This window comes from Schistocerca gregaria, chromosome 6 (assembly GCF_023897955.1).
Source record: "Schistocerca gregaria isolate iqSchGreg1 chromosome 6, iqSchGreg1.2, whole genome shotgun sequence".
Classification (NCBI taxonomy): Eukaryota; Metazoa; Arthropoda; class Insecta; order Orthoptera; family Acrididae; genus Schistocerca; species Schistocerca gregaria.
This window is the reverse complement of record NC_064925.1, coordinates 442459232-442479700: the sequence shown is the minus strand read 5'-3', so window position 1 is coordinate 442479700 and position 20469 is coordinate 442459232. Positions and strand designations below refer to the sequence as shown.

At 40.2% G+C, this 20469-nt stretch overlaps 1 protein-coding gene across 1 annotated transcript in view; it reads right to left on the bottom strand.

Annotated features, from left to right (window-relative positions):
- Positions 1-9950: 9950 nt before the first annotated feature.
- LOC126278303 (39S ribosomal protein L39, mitochondrial) overlaps positions 9951-20469 on the bottom strand; it is a 68329-nt gene continuing 57810 nt past the window's right edge. The window contains exons 8-9 of the mRNA XM_049978317.1: positions 15160-15207; positions 9951-10195 (exon numbers count right to left, since the gene is read on the bottom strand). Of these exons, the coding sequence (XP_049834274.1) occupies positions 10118-10195; positions 15160-15207 (126 nt within the window). The 3' untranslated portion in view covers positions 9951-10117. The remainder of the gene's footprint in view (positions 10196-15159; positions 15208-20469) is intronic.

The following is a 20469-nucleotide window of genomic DNA, read 5'->3' as shown; positions in this document are numbered from 1 at the left end:
TGTGTCAGCGCATTGTCAATGCATGTGTGAACATTATGGAAGGCGAACTAATCGCTGTTGAGAGGAATGTCATTACACGTATTGCCAAATGCATTGAGGTTAACGGACATCTTTTGAGCATTTATGGCATTAATGTGGTATTTACAGGTAATCACGCTCTAACAGCATGCGTTCTCATAAATGATAAGTTCACAAAGGTACATGTATCACATTGGAACAACCGAAATAAAATGTTTAAACATACCTATGCTCTGTATTTAAATTTAAAAAACCTACCTGTTACCAACTGTTCATCTAAAATTGTGAGCCATATGTTTGTGACTATTACAGCGCCATCTATCACAATGTAAAAAAAGGGGTCCAAGTAAAACATTCCTATTTCTTTACATACTACATGAATATTTAATAAAAATGGGGGTTCCTATTTTAAAAAACGCATATGATACCCATTTGACCTACGGCAGCGCCATCTAACGGGCCAACAATAGTGTCATCTGGTTTCCCCCTTCAAGCTACACAAGTTTTGTTCTTTGTAGTTTTTCCGATTGACGCCTATTTCATGGGATATTTGGCCCAGTCACAATCAATGGACCACCCTGTATATATATACATATAATAGAGGGAAACATTCCATGTGGGAAAAATATATCTAAAAACAAAGATGATGTCACTTAGAAAACGAAAGTGCTGGCAGGTTGATAGACACACAAACAAACACAAAAATACACACAAAATTCAAGCTTTCGCAATCAATGGTTGCTTCATCAGGAAAGAGGGAAGAAGAGGGAAAGACGACAGGATGTGGGTTTTAAGGGCGAGGGTAAGGAGTCGTTCCAATCCCGGGAGCGGAAAGATTTCCCTTAGGGGGAAAAAAGGACAGGTATACACTCGCACACGCGCACGCGCACGCGCACCCGCACGCGCACTCGCACGCGCACCCGCACACACACACACACACACACACACACACACACACACACACACACACACACACATCCATCCGCACATACACAGACACAAGCAGACATCCCTTAAAACCCACATCCTTTCGTCTTTCCCTCTCCTTCCCTCATTCCTGATGAAGCGACCATTGGTTGGGAAAGCTTGAATTTTGTGTGTATTTTTGTGTGTCTATCAACCTGCCAGCACTTTTGTTTGGTAAGTCACAGTACCTCCATTATGACAGCTGCCACCCATTCCATATCAAATGGTCCCTTCCCTACAGCCTAGGTCTTCGTAGCTAACAAATCTACTCCAGTCCTGAATCCCTGAACCATTAAACCAACAACCTAAAAACAGCTTTCGCATTCCACAACTACCCTCCCGACCTGGCACAGAAGCAAATAACCAGAGCCACTTCCTCATCTCCTCAAACCCAGAACCTCCCACAGAAGAACCCCAGAAGTGCCCCAATTGTGACAGGATACTTTCCAGGACTGGATCAGTTGTGGCTCTCCAGCAGGGATACGACTTCCTCAAATCCTGCCCTGAAATGAGATCCATCCTTCATGAAATCCTCCCCACTCCACCTAGAGTGTCTTTCCGCCGTCCACCTAACCTTGTAACCTCTTGGTTCATCCCTATGAAATCTCCAAACCACCTTCCCTACCCTCTGGCTCCTTCCCTTGTAACCGCCCCCCGGTGTAAAACCTGTCCTATGCACCCTCCCACCACCACCTACTCCAGTCCTGTAACCCGGAAGGTGTACACGATCAAAGGCAGAGCCACGTGTGAAAGCACCCACGTGATTTACCAACTGACCTGCCTACACTGTGAAGCTTTCTATGTGGGACTGACCAGCAACAAACTGTCCATTCGCATGAATGGACACAGGCAGAGTTTGTTGGTAATGAGGATCACCCTGTGGCTAAACATGCCTTGGTGCACGGCCAGCACATCTTGGCACAGTGTTACACCATCCAGGTTATCTGGATACTTCCCACTAGTACCAACCTATCAGAACTCCGGAGATGGGAACTTGCCGTTCAATGTATCATCTCTTCCCATTACCCACCAGGCCTCAACCTCCGCTAATTTCAAGTTGCCGCCGCTCATACCTCACCTGTCATTCAACAACATCTTTGTCTCGACTGACGTCTCTGCTCAAACTCTTTGCCTTTACATATGTCTGCTTGTGTCTGTATATGTGCAGATGGATATGTGTGTGTGTGTGTGTGTGTGTGTGTGTGTGTGTGTGTGTGTGTGTGTGTGTGTGTGTGTCCTGACCTTTTCTCCCCCTAAGGTAAGTCTTTCCACTTTCGGGATTGGAATGACTCCTTACCCTTTCTCTTAAAACCCACATCCTTTCGCCTTTCCCTCTCCTTCCCTCTTTCCTGTTGAAGCAACCATTGATTGGGAAAGCTTGAATTTTGTGTCTGTGTTTGTGTTTGAAATGTCTGCTTGTGTCTGTGTATGTGCGGATGGATGTGTGTGTGTGTGTGTGTGTGTGTGTGTGTGTGTGTGTGTGTGTGTGCGTGCACGAGTGTATAACTGTCCTTTTTCCCCCTTAAGGTAAGTCTTTCCGCTCCCAGGATTGGAATGGCTCCTTATCCTCTCCCTTAAAACCCACATCCTTTCGTCTTTTCCTCTCCTTCCCTCTTTCCTGAATAAGCAACCTTTGGTTGCGAAAGCTTGAATTTTGTGTGTATGTTTGTGTATCTATCGACCTGCCAGCACTTTTGTTTGGTAAGTCACATCAACTTTGTTTTTAGATATATTTTTCCCACGTGGAATGTTTCCCTCTATTATATATTTTTCAGGGATGACCTCTGAAATTTGTCGAGTTTCCTAATACTATACTCTTGTATAATTGCAAGTATTTTCTTGCAGTTAGCAGTGATGGTGTGTTTTATACTGGATCTGTAATCAATACCTAATACCTAATAAGACCTTTAACTGTCCTGACTTTTGCATACGTATTCTGAGTCCAATATTCATGATACTTGATTTTGTTTTACTTAGCTTTCCTCCTGATGCCATTTTGTACTGGTGATTGATTTGTAGGGCCTTCTCTACATCATTTTCCCTAGTAATCACGAGGCCGACACCATCAGGGTATGCCCTACATATGATATTTTGGGCATTTTTATTTAGTCCTCTTAGCTGTTGTTCCAGAGTGGCCAGCAGAGATTCTAATGTAATGGATGGTTAACAGGGTGACCGACATTGTAGATCCTTGTCTTAATGAACTATTGCAGTTTAATTTTCCCATTAGCTGACTGTTTATTAGGATTCTGAATAAACCCTGGCTCAGTATTCTGAGTATTAATTTGATAAATCTTTGTGGAAAATCCATTGCACTCATCTTTTTGAATAAGTAAAGATTGTTTACTCTATCAAATACTTTTTGAAAGCCTACTGACATTGTAGCGCATTTTAATGTGAGAACATCTGCTATGGCTATTATATCGCTATATCTACATCTACACCTACATATATACTCCGCTAGCCACCGAGCGGTGTGTGGTGGAGGGCACAATTCGCGCCAAAGTCATATTTCCTCCACTTCTGTTCCACTTGCACATCATGCGAGGGAAAAATGACTGTCTGAACACCTCAGTACTAGCTCTAATTTCCCTTATATTTGAATGGTGATCATTGCATGATTTGAAAGTTGGCAGTAATAATATATGCTCTACCTCCTCGGCGAAGATCGGATTTCAGAATTTAGTGCACAGCCCCTTCCATTTAGTGCTTCGCCTATCTGCAAGTGTGCCCCACTTCAAACTTTCCATGAGATTTGTAATGCTCTCACGATAGCTAAATGTACCAGTCACGAATCTTGCCGCTCCTCTTTGGACCTTCTCAATTTCTTGAATCAGACTGAACTGGTAAGGGTCCTACACAGACGAATAATACTCTAAGACTGGACGAACTAACGTATTGTAAGCAATTTCCTTTTTTCAAGGACTGCATTGCTTCAGGATTCTGCCAATAAACCGCAATCTAGAGTTCGCCTTGCCTGTTACTTGTGTAATCTGATCATTCCATTTGAGATCATTTTGAACAGTCACACTCAGATACTTGGTGGATGTTACCGCTTCCAAAGACTGGGCATTTATTTTGTACTCATGCATTAATGGGGATTTTTGCCTTGTTATACGCAGTAGGTTACACTTACTAATATTGAGAGATAACTGCCAGTCAATACACCACACATTTACTTTCTGCAAATCCTCATTGATTTGTTCACAACTTTCATGTGATACTACTTTCCTGTAGACTACAGAATCATCGGCATACAGTCTAATGCCGCTGTCAATGCCATCAACCAGATTGTTTATGTAAATCGTAAAAAGCAGCAGAAGTATTACGCTGCCCTGGGGCACACCTGAAGTTATGCTTGTTTCTGTTGAAGTCACCCCATTCAGGACGACATACTGCTCTCTGTCTGTTAGAAAAAAGATTAAATTTCATTAGTGCATTCCAAAGAGGGGACCATCTCTTTTTCATAAAACTCAACTCTGTCGTGTCTTTTACTGTTTCCTGATGGCAGGTAAATGTTGATAACCCTGGTGTTGTGGACTGTGACATTTGAGAGTGTTTCCACTTGGTTGACAATAACCCCTCTATAGTGAGTATCGGGTTTCCAAACTCTCTTCCTGTTTCTGTGTTTACTGTGTCACTGTATCCACAAATGTCATCTAATTTGATATTTGTCACTTCCTGCATTAGAAGAATGTCAGTGTCTGCATCATATAAAAAGTCTTTTAAACTATGTAACTTTTAACAATGAATGCTATTAATGTTCATTGTCGCTTTGTACATGACTGTAAATGCTTGATAATGTGTCACTTACATTAGATTCTAGCTTTCTAGATTTAATCTATACTTTTTGAAGTAAAAAAGTGTCCAAACCATAGTCACTTCTTATTGAACGAACTGATATGGCTGTGGTTTCATCCATTTCATCAGCCCATGACTTTTGAGCAATAATATTGCGACTGCCTCTTGCTGTTTTTCTTGATATATCATGTATGTCTGCAGTACCAGGTACAATTGACCGTTGTTTTGGTACCATGGAAACAGCCAACATTTTGCCGGTTGGTGTTTCACTTGATATAGATGGATTTTGAACTGAGTTTTCCAATTGTCTCTCAGTTAATCTAGTACTGACTTGTTTTGCCTTCTTGTGCCATAAAGGCATGATCTGCTTAGCCTCTCTGAGTACGAGCCTTCACTTTTCATGTTTCTTTTGAGACCGGCTTTTAGTTCAACTTTCATCGTTATTTGTTACAATTCTCAGTTCCCTTTCATGGCTGTTCTCATCAGTAGACAGAGCCTACGACTTGTCACTGCTGCCTGGAACAGACTCGGCTAGAGGTTTCGCACCCCGAGTCTTTCGGTGGTGCTTCAGTCGAAGCCACATATTGCATAATATTGACTTCCATGTGAGTATTCTTGTCCTTGACATTTTCACTGGCCACCATTTCTGTAGCAGTGGGTCTCAGGGCATTAGCAGTCACCGCGTAAGTCAGGGTCGAAGTAATAGCGGCTGAAAACTGTGAGGCCTCACCTGTAGGCAACTGGGCCACATGTCTCTGCAAACACTGGGTGCGCACTTGACCTGTTGAGCCACATGATGCGAAGGTGCACGGCTGTCCGTCATATGAAACTATGGCTCGGCAGCCGGACACTTATGTGGGACACGCTGCAATATTACTTAAGACTTTCCCTTGCATGGATACAACTGCATTAATTTTGTCAGCTCACACTTCAAGGGTAATTAAACAATTCTGACTGTCCTAACACCAAAACCAGCATGAATGATGTTCAAGTCACAAATGCAACTATCATTATGTTTACTTTATCACATAAATTGGCAGTTTTCAGTTTAACAAATATGGTAATGGACAAAACTGACATGTGGACATCAACAGTATCTTCAGAACTCAATGAAGCTACTTCTTCTGGAAACATTTCCACATCAAAAGAGATCAGTTTAGTGAAATTTCTATTAAACACAAACTTCAACATATTGACTCTTAAATGTTATAACATCACTTTCTCATTTCTTAAAACCCCAATAAAACCCTGATAGTACCGCTACAAGCTGCAATAGCATGAAGACTTGCCAAGTGCAAGCACTCGGCCACAGTATATGTGTACACGCAGTGCTGCACCCGCCCCCCCTCCCTTGTGAAAGTGATGCTGACCACTATGCCAGGCAGACAAAATTTGTGTCTCCGATTCTTCCAAAGACAAGATGTCAATTTTTGCAAATTAAACTTAAAACTATCACTAATGTATCTTTATTTTTAATATTTTTTGGAGCTATCTGTATTAACAATGTTGTTTAGTTGCTAGGCAGTAAACCACAATTGTGTAAGTGGTTGGCATGTAGCCATGTTTTCAACATGAAAATGTGAGCGCACTGAGAAACTGGCCTGAAGTAATATATTCAGAGTCACAAGTATCATATTTCATGCAGCAAAAGATTATCTGAGCACATTGTGAAGAATATAAATAGCAGCACGTAGTGGTCCAAGTTTGAAATAAATCTTTGTGGCGCATTTACAGACTAGACACTGTATACAAGTCAGACTACCCCATTAACAATTACTGGAACAACAGTGACTTGCACTGAGAATACAGATTTAGTCTTACCTTCATTACAGAGAAAGCTGTATGTAGCAATTTCCTGTGGCCAAATGAGTATCAAAAAAGAGGTAACAACTTGTTTTAGCAATTTACATGTAACAGAAGAGTAGCTTGCTAGTCATTAACCCTGATTTTTCTGTAATAAATTGTGGACCGAGTTTATTCCACAATTAGAATAGTTATAAGGATTGTATTCAAGGAATGTAACAAGAAATTCAAAATCTGGATTTAGATGTGATTTTTAGTTGACGTTTAACACACATAATGCAGGAAATGCGAAAATTGCAGCCAATGTTATAAACGCAAGAGACACTTATAATATGTTTGGAGCACCATGGACTGTTAGAACAGTGACCATTCTTGCAACTTCCCTCAGCACAGCACAGAGAAGACGCTCACTGACAGTAGCACACCCAGCGACACCACTGGACTGTGAGTGAACTACATCATCTATTCACACAAGTCCTGGTTTTGTCCACAGCATCAAAGAGGACACATTCCATGTTTGGATGCTCCAAGAATGATTGCCACCAGACAGCAATCATCATTGTCATTTTCAAACAAGCTTGCAAAAATGGTTACAAAACTGCTGGCGTGAGAAGGCATACATGTAAGTGTGCAGGTGACACTTGAGAACGTGTGAAATGTGACTCCTGATGTTCTACAGGAACAAAAACATTTGACAGGAAAACAGCAACTTCCAATGTATGACTAGCCCACAAATTAATATCTGAATTAATATCCGCATGCCCTGTGGAATTGCACAGAAAGAGCTGAAACGTGGCTGGACAGTACAAACTGCATATGGCATGCGAAAAGTGTCAGACTGGTATGACGTGTTCTAAATGATTGGATATGCAAATGATAATGAACTTCAGTAGAGCTGCAGAAGTGGGTAGGATTAACTCAGTTGGTTTCTCACCAAGAAATAGCAGTTGACTGGTGGTTGTCTATGAAAAGACCATGTTACACTTCTTGTAAGAATGAGAATCACCTATCAGCATGTGTCGGAATTAACAGCTGCAGGATCAAGGCCCGTTGAGACTGTGGTTTATCATTCCATGTTATTGCTGCTTGCATAGGTCAGTATCCCATGCCTCTTTGAAAGTGGAGTTAATAGGTTCAGGAAGGCCATACTGAATCTCATGAAGGATTTCAGTGGCTCTATCTGACTAACACAAGATAGGACATACATACTGTTTGCTTTGAAATACAGGATCGTACTGCCACATCTTATATAAAAGGCGATCAAAAATTTTCCCTTTTTTTTTTTTTTTTTTTCCAGCAAGGTGATCACTGGTACAGTTTCCCTTGATTGACAAGTGAAAGGCACACCAATAGTGGTGTGCGCAACAATGCTGGACACTGAATGTAATGCAAAGTTTGCCAAGATCTCAGGTCAAGGTGGACACAATTGAGCATGATGTGAAATAAATTTCCCTCCATTTTGTAATTATATTTGACTGTAAACACACAATTTATAATACACAAAAAAATCAGTTGAAAAGATTATTAAACGGGTGACCAGGACATCAAATTCTTAGAACTGCTGACAGACGCAAGTACATAAACTATCCAAGCTTTCTGAACCATTAGTTCCTTTCTTGAGGAGGAAAGGAGGGTATGTTGAGGGTGGTTAGAAAGGAAACAAAAACATCACTAAGTGCAGAAACACAGTAGCCGAACAAGGTAAAGTGTCGATAAATGAGGAAGAACTATTGGCAACAAAAGAGAAAAGACCATTCAGCTATGCTAGTGGATCACCAAAAAAACAAAAGACAATCACTAAAACAGAATGCCTTAAAAGGAAAATTTCCTTGAGAAAAATATAAATTTATTAGATGTACTGTAATAGTTGACAGTACTCTCCTTATTCATTTCAAATCTCTCTCAACATACACCTCTTTCCTCCCTGTGGAAGGAACTATCTCAAAATTTTATAATCTATACTATATTCAACACAAGCTTTCATCTTTAATTTAATTCTAATTTAAATGCTACATACATATGAAACAGGCCAATAATCAGTCATCACCTGCTAGGCAATAAATTAACTTTGCAAAGAGGCTCTTGTGACCCCATGATGCCAAGTGTCCGCCATGTCATCCTCATTGAATGCAGTACGGAGGACCACAAAGTTCTCACAGACATTATCACTTTCCAAACTTTGGAGGCAGTACTTCTCATTTAAGTAGCTCCTCAGTTGACCTCACGAGGCTGAGTGCACCCTGCTTCAGTCTAAGCCATGGAGAAATCCCCATCTGTACTAGGTCCTTTGCATGGCAATCAGATATGGTGATGGCTCAGCTATCGAGGTAGACTCCAAGTATGTAAGCTAATAATATTTCAGATTTACACAGTGTGGGAGGGGGGGGGAGGGGGGGGACAACATTCCTCACATGTAGAGTAAGAAACTATGTCATATGGACATATGTCCAGAAACACTTTAGTTCCTTGTTATGAGTTCATTTTCTACTTCTCTTCATAATCACATTAATCATGGGGGGAAAATCTTCACATTATGAAACACTTTACTAAATAAAATGTTCAAAATGCCCTCCATTAGCAAGGATACACATATCAATCAACCACCGCATTGAATCTTGTTGTGCTAATATATCCTTGAAAAACTGTATCATTCCATTGCCTTCCTCAATACTGGCACGAAGGCACTGTACATCTTCCACTGGGCTTCTGCATACAGGAGCCTTCAAATCCCCCACAAATGTCCTCATTTCAGTGTTAATGTTCATAAGCTTCTAAATAATAGATTACATGACAATGGATAGGTCTCCACACTCTCTGGATCTAAACTCAAAAGGCTTATTTATGGGGGCATTTGAAAGCTCTTGTGTACACAAGCCCGGTACAACATATACAATGTCTTTGTGCTTGTATTGTGAACAGATGTGAAACAATACACAATTCTCCAGGGATGCATCAATGCATCAGGGATTCAATGCAACATTTGGTTGATGCATGTGGCTTTGCTAACATAGCGCATTTTGGAACATTTCATTTCGGAAAGTGTTTTGTACTGTGCTGACATTTTATTTTTGTCTGTTTTCCCCATGATTAATGTCATAATAGACAGAAGCACAAAATGAGTTGTAACATGGAAATAAAGTTGTTCTGGGCCCATGTCCATATAACATATTTCCTTCTCTACGTGTGAGGAATGTTTCTTGAAAGTTTGGCCAAACCCTTTTTTTTTTTTTTTTTTTTTTTTTTTTTTTTTTTTTTTTTTTTTTTTTTTTCCACCTTGTATACTTACATATGTAATTCTGTCCCAGCATTTACAAATAAATTTGCACACACACCTATCACGTGTGATATTCTGATTTAATATATTGCTGAAAATGGTGAAAACTACATTTATTAAAGAAAATCTATTTATTATTGTACATCAATAAAAAATATAAATACATTGCGAGACCAAAGCCTCGAGGTGGATTCACTGCTGTCATTTTTGGGAGAATAATCCTCCTGATAGGGAGATCTTAGTTCTCGGCTACAGTCATGCCACAGTTGAGGCCATGACAGGTGCCGTCTTAGCTGGTTCTGCTCTGTAACTGTCTGGGAGATGCACAGTGTTCTGTAACAAAAATGTTCACTTCATGAGACTTACATGCAACAAGGAAACAGTTTTTTAGTTATACAAGTGGTTTTTTTTTTCAGGTCAACAAGTTTTTATTACAGAACTATTTATGTAGCAAATGTAACGAACTGTGACAGTAGTCAGGGTGAATCCATGAGCTATTGGATCTTTTGACATTCATCAGAGATATTTTAGTATATCACTGAAGTACGGTGATGTTCTCATTCACAACAATACATCTCAAATTCTGTGTAATAAGTTCAAGTGGGGAACATCTTATCAAGTCCATATAATTAAGACCAAGCTACTTAAGATTTTCATCACCTTCAAAGATATGGGAACATCTTGCAGGTAATCACTTTATGGGTAATGAGAATTAACATGATGGCAATACTGGGTTGTTGACTCACCACCAGACAGCCATATATTACCAGATGGAACTAATCAGACTTGTACTGAGATATTGCAAATACTTTGGTGAATAACTAAATGGTAAGTATGAAACTAATCATGTGTATGCTGTTTTTGTAGATCTTTAATACTTAACTTATGCTGTATCATGCATACTAAGAATAATGTTTTCATTTACACCCACATCTAACTGAGTAGTAGGGGCACTGAAGTCATCAACAGGTATGTACACAACACACACACACACACACACACACACACACACACACACACACACACACACACACACCACTATATGACTACACTACACCAGCCAAATACACTGCTATAACTGGGACGAGGTGTTGTGTCTGTGGAACAGGTGAGGGGAGGAACGACACAGGGAGTGAGAGAGACGGGTGTGGAAACACGGTTGATGGTTCAGAGGGAGGCAGGAGGTGCTCAGGATATGAATGCAACACAGGCACCTTGAGTTCATGCACCACATGATGACAATAAAGTAGAGGGGTGGATTGGAGGAGACAGAACAGATGAAGGGAAAACTAAGGAAGAAGGTGTGGGCGTAAGCTGAGTGAAATTAGAGTCTTGTGGCAGGTTGGAGGTGTGTGTGTGTGTGTGTGTGTGTGTGTGTGTGTGTGTGTATGTGTGTGTGTGTGTGTGTGTGTGTGTGTGTGTGTGTGGTGGGCAGGTGGTGTTGGTGGTGGTGGGGGAAGGGGGATCAGCACTCCAAACCCACCCCCCCTTTCCTGCACACTCGTCTTCCATCTGATTCCCAAAATCCATAAACGCAACAATCCTAGACAGCCCACTGTAGCTGGTTACTGTGTGCCCATCAAAAGAAACTCTGCTCTTGTTGACCAACAATACTAACCAATTGGTCGTAGCCTCTCCTCCTATGTTAAAGATACAAACCACTGACTTCATGGACTCCTAACCATCCCCACCTCATTACCACCTGGATCTCTTATTTGTTGCTGCTGACACCACTTCCCTATACATCAATATCTTCCACACCCACATTCTTGCCACTTATGAGCACAATTTTTCCGAACATCCTTCTGACTCCAAGCTCATCAACTCATTCATTATACATCCAAATAATAACGTCCTCATAAATAACTCCATCTCCTTAACTGGAAGATTTACAAAGAAATCTGCAGCACAGCAATGGATTTGTGCATGACAGAGTTCTAAGCCAACCCATTTATCAGTCCTCTGGAGGAAACCTTCCAGGTCACCTAAAACCCCAAACTCCTTCAATGGCTCAGGTTTGTTATGATATCTTCATGATCTAGATCCAGAGTCAAGCAAGCTACCCTCATTCCGCAACTGGCTCAACATCATCTCTCTTGTTCTTTCTGTCTGGTCCTCCTCAGCCAAACACGTCAGCATTCCTTGGCACTGACCTCCATGTCTGCGGTGGTTCCATCCATACTTCTGCCCATATCAAGCCCAGTAACCATCAACAATATCCCTCTGTGACAAAAAATCACTCCCATATAGTCCCACAGACAGTGCGTAATGACAAAGTTCCCTTGCCCAATATTCTATAGGTATCACAAAAATCTTCCTACACAGACACTATCCCCCAAACCCAGTTCACAGACAAATTTCCTGTGCCATATCCTCACACCCCCGTATCCCCCACCACAATCTCCAAGAACCTGATGTGTAGTAGTGCTTCCCCTGATAAGCCAATATCATCCCAGAGAACTGAATCACAACCTTCTCCTGGGCTTTTACTATTTATCACTGTTCCTAGAAATGATGGACTGCTTATCTACAATCCTTCCACCTGTCCCAAACTGGTAACCCACCACCCGCCCAATCTACGCAGTGTGGTGGAATATGCTGCTACGCACAGTATGCTTGGTTTCAAAGGTTGATTTACCACCCATGTCATATGGGCCCTTTCATGAAACACTGCATCTCTGAACTATGTACATGGGAGTTGTCCTTGCAACACGTTTGTTCCTGTAATCCTCCTTCCTCAACCTTCACTAGCACCCTCTCCCACACCGATCCCCATCCCGCCCCCAGGATCCTAATTTCACTCATCCCACAGCCGCAACCTCTTCTCTCCATTCTCCCCTTCCTCTGTTCAGTCACTACCTGCCAACCCACTCCTCCACATCACCACCACCACCACCACCACCACCATCACCACCACCACCACCATCACTGTCACCATCATCACCATCATGTGATGCACAAACTCACCAGACCCAGTGCTTATGTCGCATTCCTCTCCAATGCGTCTACTGCCTCCCTTCCACCATTTCCCAAACCTCCCTCACATTCTCCACTCTCTGTATTTTGACCCACTCCACATGACAAAATGCCATAACCCAGTCAAGCTGGAGAACTGCAGTCCCAGTACATAATATTCATCCAGCACAATGAAGCCTTACTAATTTGTGTGTGTGTGTGTGTGTGTGTGTGTGTGTGTGTGTGTGACTAAATGCATATTATTTGTCAGCTATTATCTTTACTGTTAATTTATTTATGATCAACAATCATTGTGCATACACAAAAAGCTAAGGAAGCTCAACAGAGTCTGAAGATGATTCAATGAACCCACTGCAAGATACTTAAGTATGAATTACGGAGAAGTGATGCAGTTGTAGATGCAAAGTGTGTGAGAAAAAGAATAAGACTGATTTTTTTAACTATCACAGTTTATGTTTTTGAAACAACAACATTATTCCCTTCAAAGTAGGTCCCTTTGGCAGCTATACACTGGTGGAATCATTGTTCCCAGTCTTGGTAGCAGCACTGAAAGCCTTCAACTGGTAGGGCCTTTAAACTGTCAGTCACATTCTTTGAAATGATCTCTAGAGTGCCAAAATGAGATCCTTTTAAGACTTTTTCAATTTCAGAACAAGAAAAGAGTCACAAGAACTAAAATCAGGCAAATATGGGAGCTGTGGAACAACAGGACCACCTTTGAGGCCAAAAATTCTGCGATGGAAGTGGCCGTGTAACATGGGGCATTGTCATGATGCACCATCCACTTGTCTGAAACGTCTGGTCTCAATCGATTCACCCTATTCCTGGCACTTTCAAGGACATCTTTGTAAAACATTTCGTAGATAGTTTGTCATGGAGCATCAAATTCTTTATGCACGATACCTCTATTGTCAAAAAAGTAAATCAGCATTGTTCTGATCTTTGATTTGTTCATTTTACCCTTTTTTGGCTGAGGAAATGTTTCAGTGTGCAGCTCCTCAATTTGCCATTATTCAAAAATCCAGGACTCATAACCTGTGATCACACGACTGAACAATTAATAGTCACTGTCAAGCCTCTCAGAAAGATCAATACAAACACTTCTTCAATTGTTCTTCTGCTCAGTTGTGAGGTTTTTCAGCACCATTTTGGTACAAACATTTCACATGTGGAAATCTTCAGTCAAAATTTGATGTGCAGTGTCAGTGTTACGGCCAGTTGATTTTAGTAATTCTGTAATTATACCGTCTTCTCTGGACACTTCATTGTTTTAAGCCTGTTTCAAAAAACTGATGAAATTGAAATAACTAGAGTTAGGGTTGGTGTTCTGGTTTTCAGTGGTTGGAATTTATTCACTGATTCTGCGCAGTTTAATAGTTTTTCAAAATAATTACCAAGTACCTTACATTTTTTTCTGGTTGTTAAGAGCCAAACTACCATTTTCATTTTTGAAACAAAGACTGTGAGGGTGGTAGCAGGTTAGTTTTGTTTTCAATGTTTTATAGAAGTTTGATTTACGCTCAATTTATTCTCATTTAGTTGATGCACAAAATAAATGACAAATGAACAACTTATGGATGGAAGTTCCCTCTGAAATTCAAGACAAAAGTTGTTCTTAATACAATAGTGCTTTAGAACTGCTATGTCCTTCTATTCTTTCACAAAGAGAGCTACATCAACCAAGTATTTACTGAGGATATGCCATTCAAAGTATAATCCAAAGCACGTGTCACAACATTTTTTTCATATACTGTCAAATGTCATGTATGTGGCAGGAAAAGGTCTTAGGTGTCACCAATAAACAAATCTCAATTTCCTTGGTTAATAATCCAAAATCTAAATGCTTAAGCCACCAATTATTTTATTTCCTGCAGTATAATTATTGTATGGAAAAGAAAAGTTTAAAATATAATTTCAGTCATACAGAGTATTGTTTACTTAACACGTTGAAAATACAGTAGCAGATTGTAATTTAAATGCTGAAAGTGACAGCACTTCAAGCTTTAGGAGCCAAGCCAACTGGAGAATTAAATTTTAAAACCAACAAGAACGCAGTTTATGTGAGAGACATCCTTGTTGTCTCTGTTTTGATCCAAGATTGTGGATGACTATTGCAAATCTCTTTCCCACACACTTTCATATCTTTCTTCATGCAAATGACAGTCTGGTTGGGAAAGCATGCAAGTAAGAATGCCAGTATGCAACCATTTAACAACTGAACAAGACATACATTTTACTTTCTGTATGTTTTCTAATACTTGTTTCTTATTTTTATATTTTAATACAGAACAATATAAAAATCAATAGGTATATCAACTCACCAACTTGCTTGCACGAGACTCCAGGATACCATATGCATAGTGATTCAGCTACAACACAGAACAGTGGTAAAATTAGTACACTTTGAAACCTTAAAGGGCAGAGCAAAAGCAACAAGAAGGAAATTAGTAACAGAACTCAAATTTCTTAGTTGAAGGATCATGTTACCGTGTGTGTGTGTGTGTGTGTGTGTGTGTGTGTGTGTGTGTGTGTGTGTGTGTGTGTGTGTGTGTTTACATAGCTCTTTTCCCTACACCCTACTCCCACTGCCCCTTCATCATCCTCATTCTCTTCTCCATTTCTCCCTCCTTTTGCACCACAACAATCAGTGCACAAAACTTGTTTCACAAAATATACTGTTTCTAACATTCACCAATACTTTAATTACACTGGCATTCAAAGGGTTTTTCACAATATAGTTCTGGAGTACTTTACACTGAAACAAATCTGAAATCAATCACTACAAAATTTCAATGAAAATAATAACAACTGAAAAGAAGAGCAATTTTAAGTTAAGAGGTAACTGCATCATCATTTGCTGAAACCTTCATGACACCTTCATCATTCTACAACATACTACATTGACCTTTTTGAGTGAAAACATGCCAGTTGCTCTTAAACACAGGTAACCACTGAGAAGTCATCTTCTGATAGCGTCCTGTCTAGGAAACGTGCAGTACCATCTTCTTGAACATAAAACACTGAAACACTGCATCCTGTAGTCACACGAACAATCCTTATGTCTGCTAAGTTGTCTGTGTATGTGTTGATGATGGCTCTGGCATGATACAGCAAATAAAAATAAGTGTAGTGCAACGTGACAACCAACACACAACATAACTACAGCTGCTCAGACAAAACCACTAGAGGACTCACCCAGCCTGTCAGCATAACAGACAAACTTCCACATAATCATCACTGATTGTGGATGATAAGCAGTTCAAACAACAAGAGAACAGCATCTTCTGAAAACATGATGCTACAGAGGAATGCTGAAGATTAGGCACATAGATCAAATTACAAATGATGAAGTACTGAACTGAATTGGAGGAAAAAAAATGTAATTTGACTAAAGGAAGGGACCAGTTGACAGGACACATTCTCAGGCATCTAGTAATTGTGATGTCTTTATACGGTGAGAAGGTTCAAATAGATATAGGTTGCAGTAGTTACGCAGAGATGAAGAGGTTTGCACAGGATAGACTAGCACGGAGAGATTCATCAAACCAGTCTTTGCACTAAAGACCACAACAGCAGAGTTACTCTTTGGATGAATTTTGAGCAAAGACAGTCCTACATATTTTTCCTCATTTAATCATAATGTAATGCATTTATGAAATACAGGGATAAATAAATGAAATTTCTGATGCAAAAGATAAATCTGCCAACTATTTAAGTTACAGCCATCAACTACACTTTCGTGAGGATTAAATCAACCACTTAGGCTAGATCCCAATGCACAGCCTAGACAATCAAATGTACAACTGTTAGTATCTCTTGGTAGATCAGTACAAGGGAAAGGCAACCACTAACCTAAAGTGGATTTATGTGTGGAGCACAGACAGTCTTCTCGTGGCCATGGCAGTGTGTGCGTGTGCACACGCGTGCATGCATTCACTTTTGCTAGAAAAAGAGCTAGTGTTCAAAGCTAATGTGAATGCTGTTTTCTGCTACATGTTTCTGTGTTTCATGCATTGATCTGCTATAGGTGCGTGGTTGTGTTTGCACTGTTTTATGTACTGCTGCATCCAGGAATTTCCAGTCTTGATGGAGCGCTTTAGAAGGAACAAATACAGGTGGGCTACTCTGTGACTTACACATCAGATAGCATAGTGAGTCAAGCTCTTTTACTCTCTTGACTAAATGTTCTACAGATGACACAAACATTGTGCGATTGCAAACCAACAATATTCAATGGAGATTTATAACTCTACTAGCATGAGAGAAGTACGTGAACTGGTCATGTTGATCCCAAGCTTGGGCATTAAGAAGCAATGAGTAGTTTGGGCTAGGACTACGTGAGCATAACTCTGCCAAGATTTAGCACTGTTCAGATGTTTCACCAAATTCTTTGAAACCTGGTCAACTACTGCACAATGGGCAGTGTTGTTGGAGGCCCCACTGATATGCGCATGTTGCTGAGACATCAATGGTTCAAGCTGAATGAACAAATTTTGTGAGTGATGGACTAAGGAAACTCAGGTTTTAGCCTCACATTATTGGGCACACAAAGCTATTTCTGTGACCACACTTGCTACAAAGAGTTTAGCTAAATAAAAAACAATGTGGACCTTAGGAACCCAACTGCTTCTACTACATTACTAACTCACAATAAACAGCCGAACCCTGTACTTCAAAGATAATACAACACCATCAAACAAGAGATATTAACGTTATCTTGAGAGCAGTGTAAAGAATGAAGGCCAAACAGAAGTAAAATCATATCGTATATTTTACTAGAGAGGAACAGTTCAGGAAGAGAACTTGGGTGTAGACTGTATTGTAAACATGAAAACTAGACACATTGTTGAAATGGCACATTGTTGAAATGGAAGAAATATTATCAGAGAGGATAACAAGTATCACTTTAAACACAAAAATAATATATTCAATAGAAATCATTCAGGTGTATGAATAAGATGCTCACATTCTGATGATGATATTAAAGACCAATACAGAAGCTCATAAATGATAACTGTGGTGTCACCGCAAGACACCACACTTGCTAGGTGGTAGCCTTTAAATCGGCCGCGGTCCGGTAGTATACGTCGGACCCGCGTGTCGCCACTATCATTGATTGCAGACCGAGCGCCGCCACACGGCAGGTCTAGAGAGACTTCCTAGCACTCGCCCCAGTCGTACAGCCGACTTTGCTAGCGATGGTTCACTGACAAATTACGCTCTCATTTGCCGAGACAATAATTAGCATAGCCTTCAGCTACGTTATTTGCTACGACCTAGCAAGGCGCCATGATCAGTTTCTATTGATATTGTAAATCATGTACCATCAAGAGCAACGTTCGTCATTAATGGATTAAAGTTAAGTATACCACTAGGTACGTCCGTTTTTCTCAATTCTAATTCCCTTGTCATGTTCCAGACCTCACGCCAGCCTGCATGAGCTAAAATGCCTGCATTTTGGCTTCCTTTAGTAACCCTGTGTTGGCTCTCCTGCCAACCACAACAATAACAATCCTATAAAAATATTATAATGAGGAATTTAAAAGTGAAAGTGGGACAAAAACTAAAAAACAGTTCTTCAGTTGAAAACATCAGATTTGATAATGAAAATTACAGGCATTATACATTGTTGTGTGAAAATGCATTTTGTTTACACACACAGTGTTCAGAAGACTACTAAGAGTGTCTGTATCTATGCTTTGGTTTTACGTCAGAGGCAGCACAGCAGAGTTTACCCTGTATACATAAAATACTTAGCAAACAATTCACTGTTCACAACAAATAATGGAATTTATTGAGAATACACATGTCTTTTACACATTCTTCCACAAGAAAGCAAATCAAAAATGAACTTATCATTGGCAAAGGTGGAACTAAAAATCAAACTTACTACATTTTACCAAATAAAAAGAAATTGTACATGATGCAGCAATCATTTCTGGTTTCCAATTTGATCAAAGACCCTTATGATACACAATAAATATAAAAACAACATTAGGAAAAAAATCACACTCCACAGGTCCGAAGTCAGAATTTCTTTAAGAATAACTAGGTTTACCACACTGAATTAAGCAACAAGTTCAGCATCTTAGAAAGCGAAGGTTATACAGACACACAGTTGTTCAACAAAGGTGCTAACGATAACAGCAAAGAAAGTTGCAAGTTTGGAAAACTACTCAAAATGGCATTAGGCAGCTTTTAATGAAAAGGGAAGAGTTTAAGTTAATAGCAATAGGCCAACTGTAGAACATGATGAATTAAACAGAACTATTCTTCAAGATGTAGTGAAGAGATAACAGTAAAAATATTATAAGAGAAACATTTGAAAGCAATGAAACAGATAAATACAAACAAGAAACCTATGCTGGGTAGATAACACATATAAACAAATAAGAGGGCAACACCACAGAAAAAATTGTAAAAGGGAACCAAAGGTGCCAAGAGATGATGATGTTTCAATAGAAACAGCTAAAGCTGGAGGAATATTTTACAAAAGGAACTTAATTGTTTATAAAATGCCTGTAGAGGAAGACGTTGTTGTAACTATAGCACTTCCAGCAAAATGAGAAAATAACCATATAGATATTAGCCTCTTCTCTGTTATGCATAAGCTATTCTCTAAAATTATTAAACACATAAGAAAAGAGATTTTATCAGCCAAATGAACACTTTTAGAAGTAGATGTAATATTAGAGTATAATGGACTATCTGCAAGTCAGGAGAGAAATAGCAAAGGGGATTAAGGAGACTGCTTTACCACTTTTTCTCTGATCCCTATATTTTGAGGAGGCTTACTATTCAGTTTCAACTAAATCTACAGTAACAATCCTTGAGAAACAAAATCACTATTCAACCTATGATAGTACACTGATCGTCATAAAAATAGCTGCACCCAGAAGGACCCAACCTATAATCTGCAAACTACATGGGTATGTTGCACATCACCAGCTATGCCAACAATCACTGTTTCAAGGGAGGCAGCATACAAGGAGTGTGAGGGGGGCTGTGATGTCATACCCATCTATTAATGCAAAGGGCCCTAAATGGCTGTGCTGGCCAGTATGGCATCAGGTTACTCAATTGGACCACTTTGAGAAGAACTGCATCATGGGGCAGCAAGATGGTTAAAATGGCTCTGAGCACTATGGGACTTAACATCTATGGTCATCAGTCCCCTGGAACTTAGAACTACTTAAACCTAACTAACCTAAGGACACCACACAACACCCAGTCATCACGAGGCAGAGAAAGTCCCTGACCCCGCCGGGAATCAAACCTGGGAACCCGGGCATGGGCAGCAAGAGGCTGGTTGTCCTATCATTGTATTGTCCACCACACCTGTCATACAGGCACAACCATTGTCCATTGTTGGTGGTAACGTGTACAAGAACGCACAAATGCACAACATATAAGATCTAGTCATCCGACATGCTCCACAAGCAAGGAGGACCGACAGATTGTTTTCCACATGTAAACAGATCCAACAGCAACCACAGTAGTGGTTCAGCAGGCTGTCCTCTGCATCATCCCCTAAGTGCTATTACCATTGGCAGGCAGGTGCATGACACAGGTCTTACAGTGCACTGACCATTATGCTGCCTTCCAATCACAACCAGCCAGCATCATGCCTC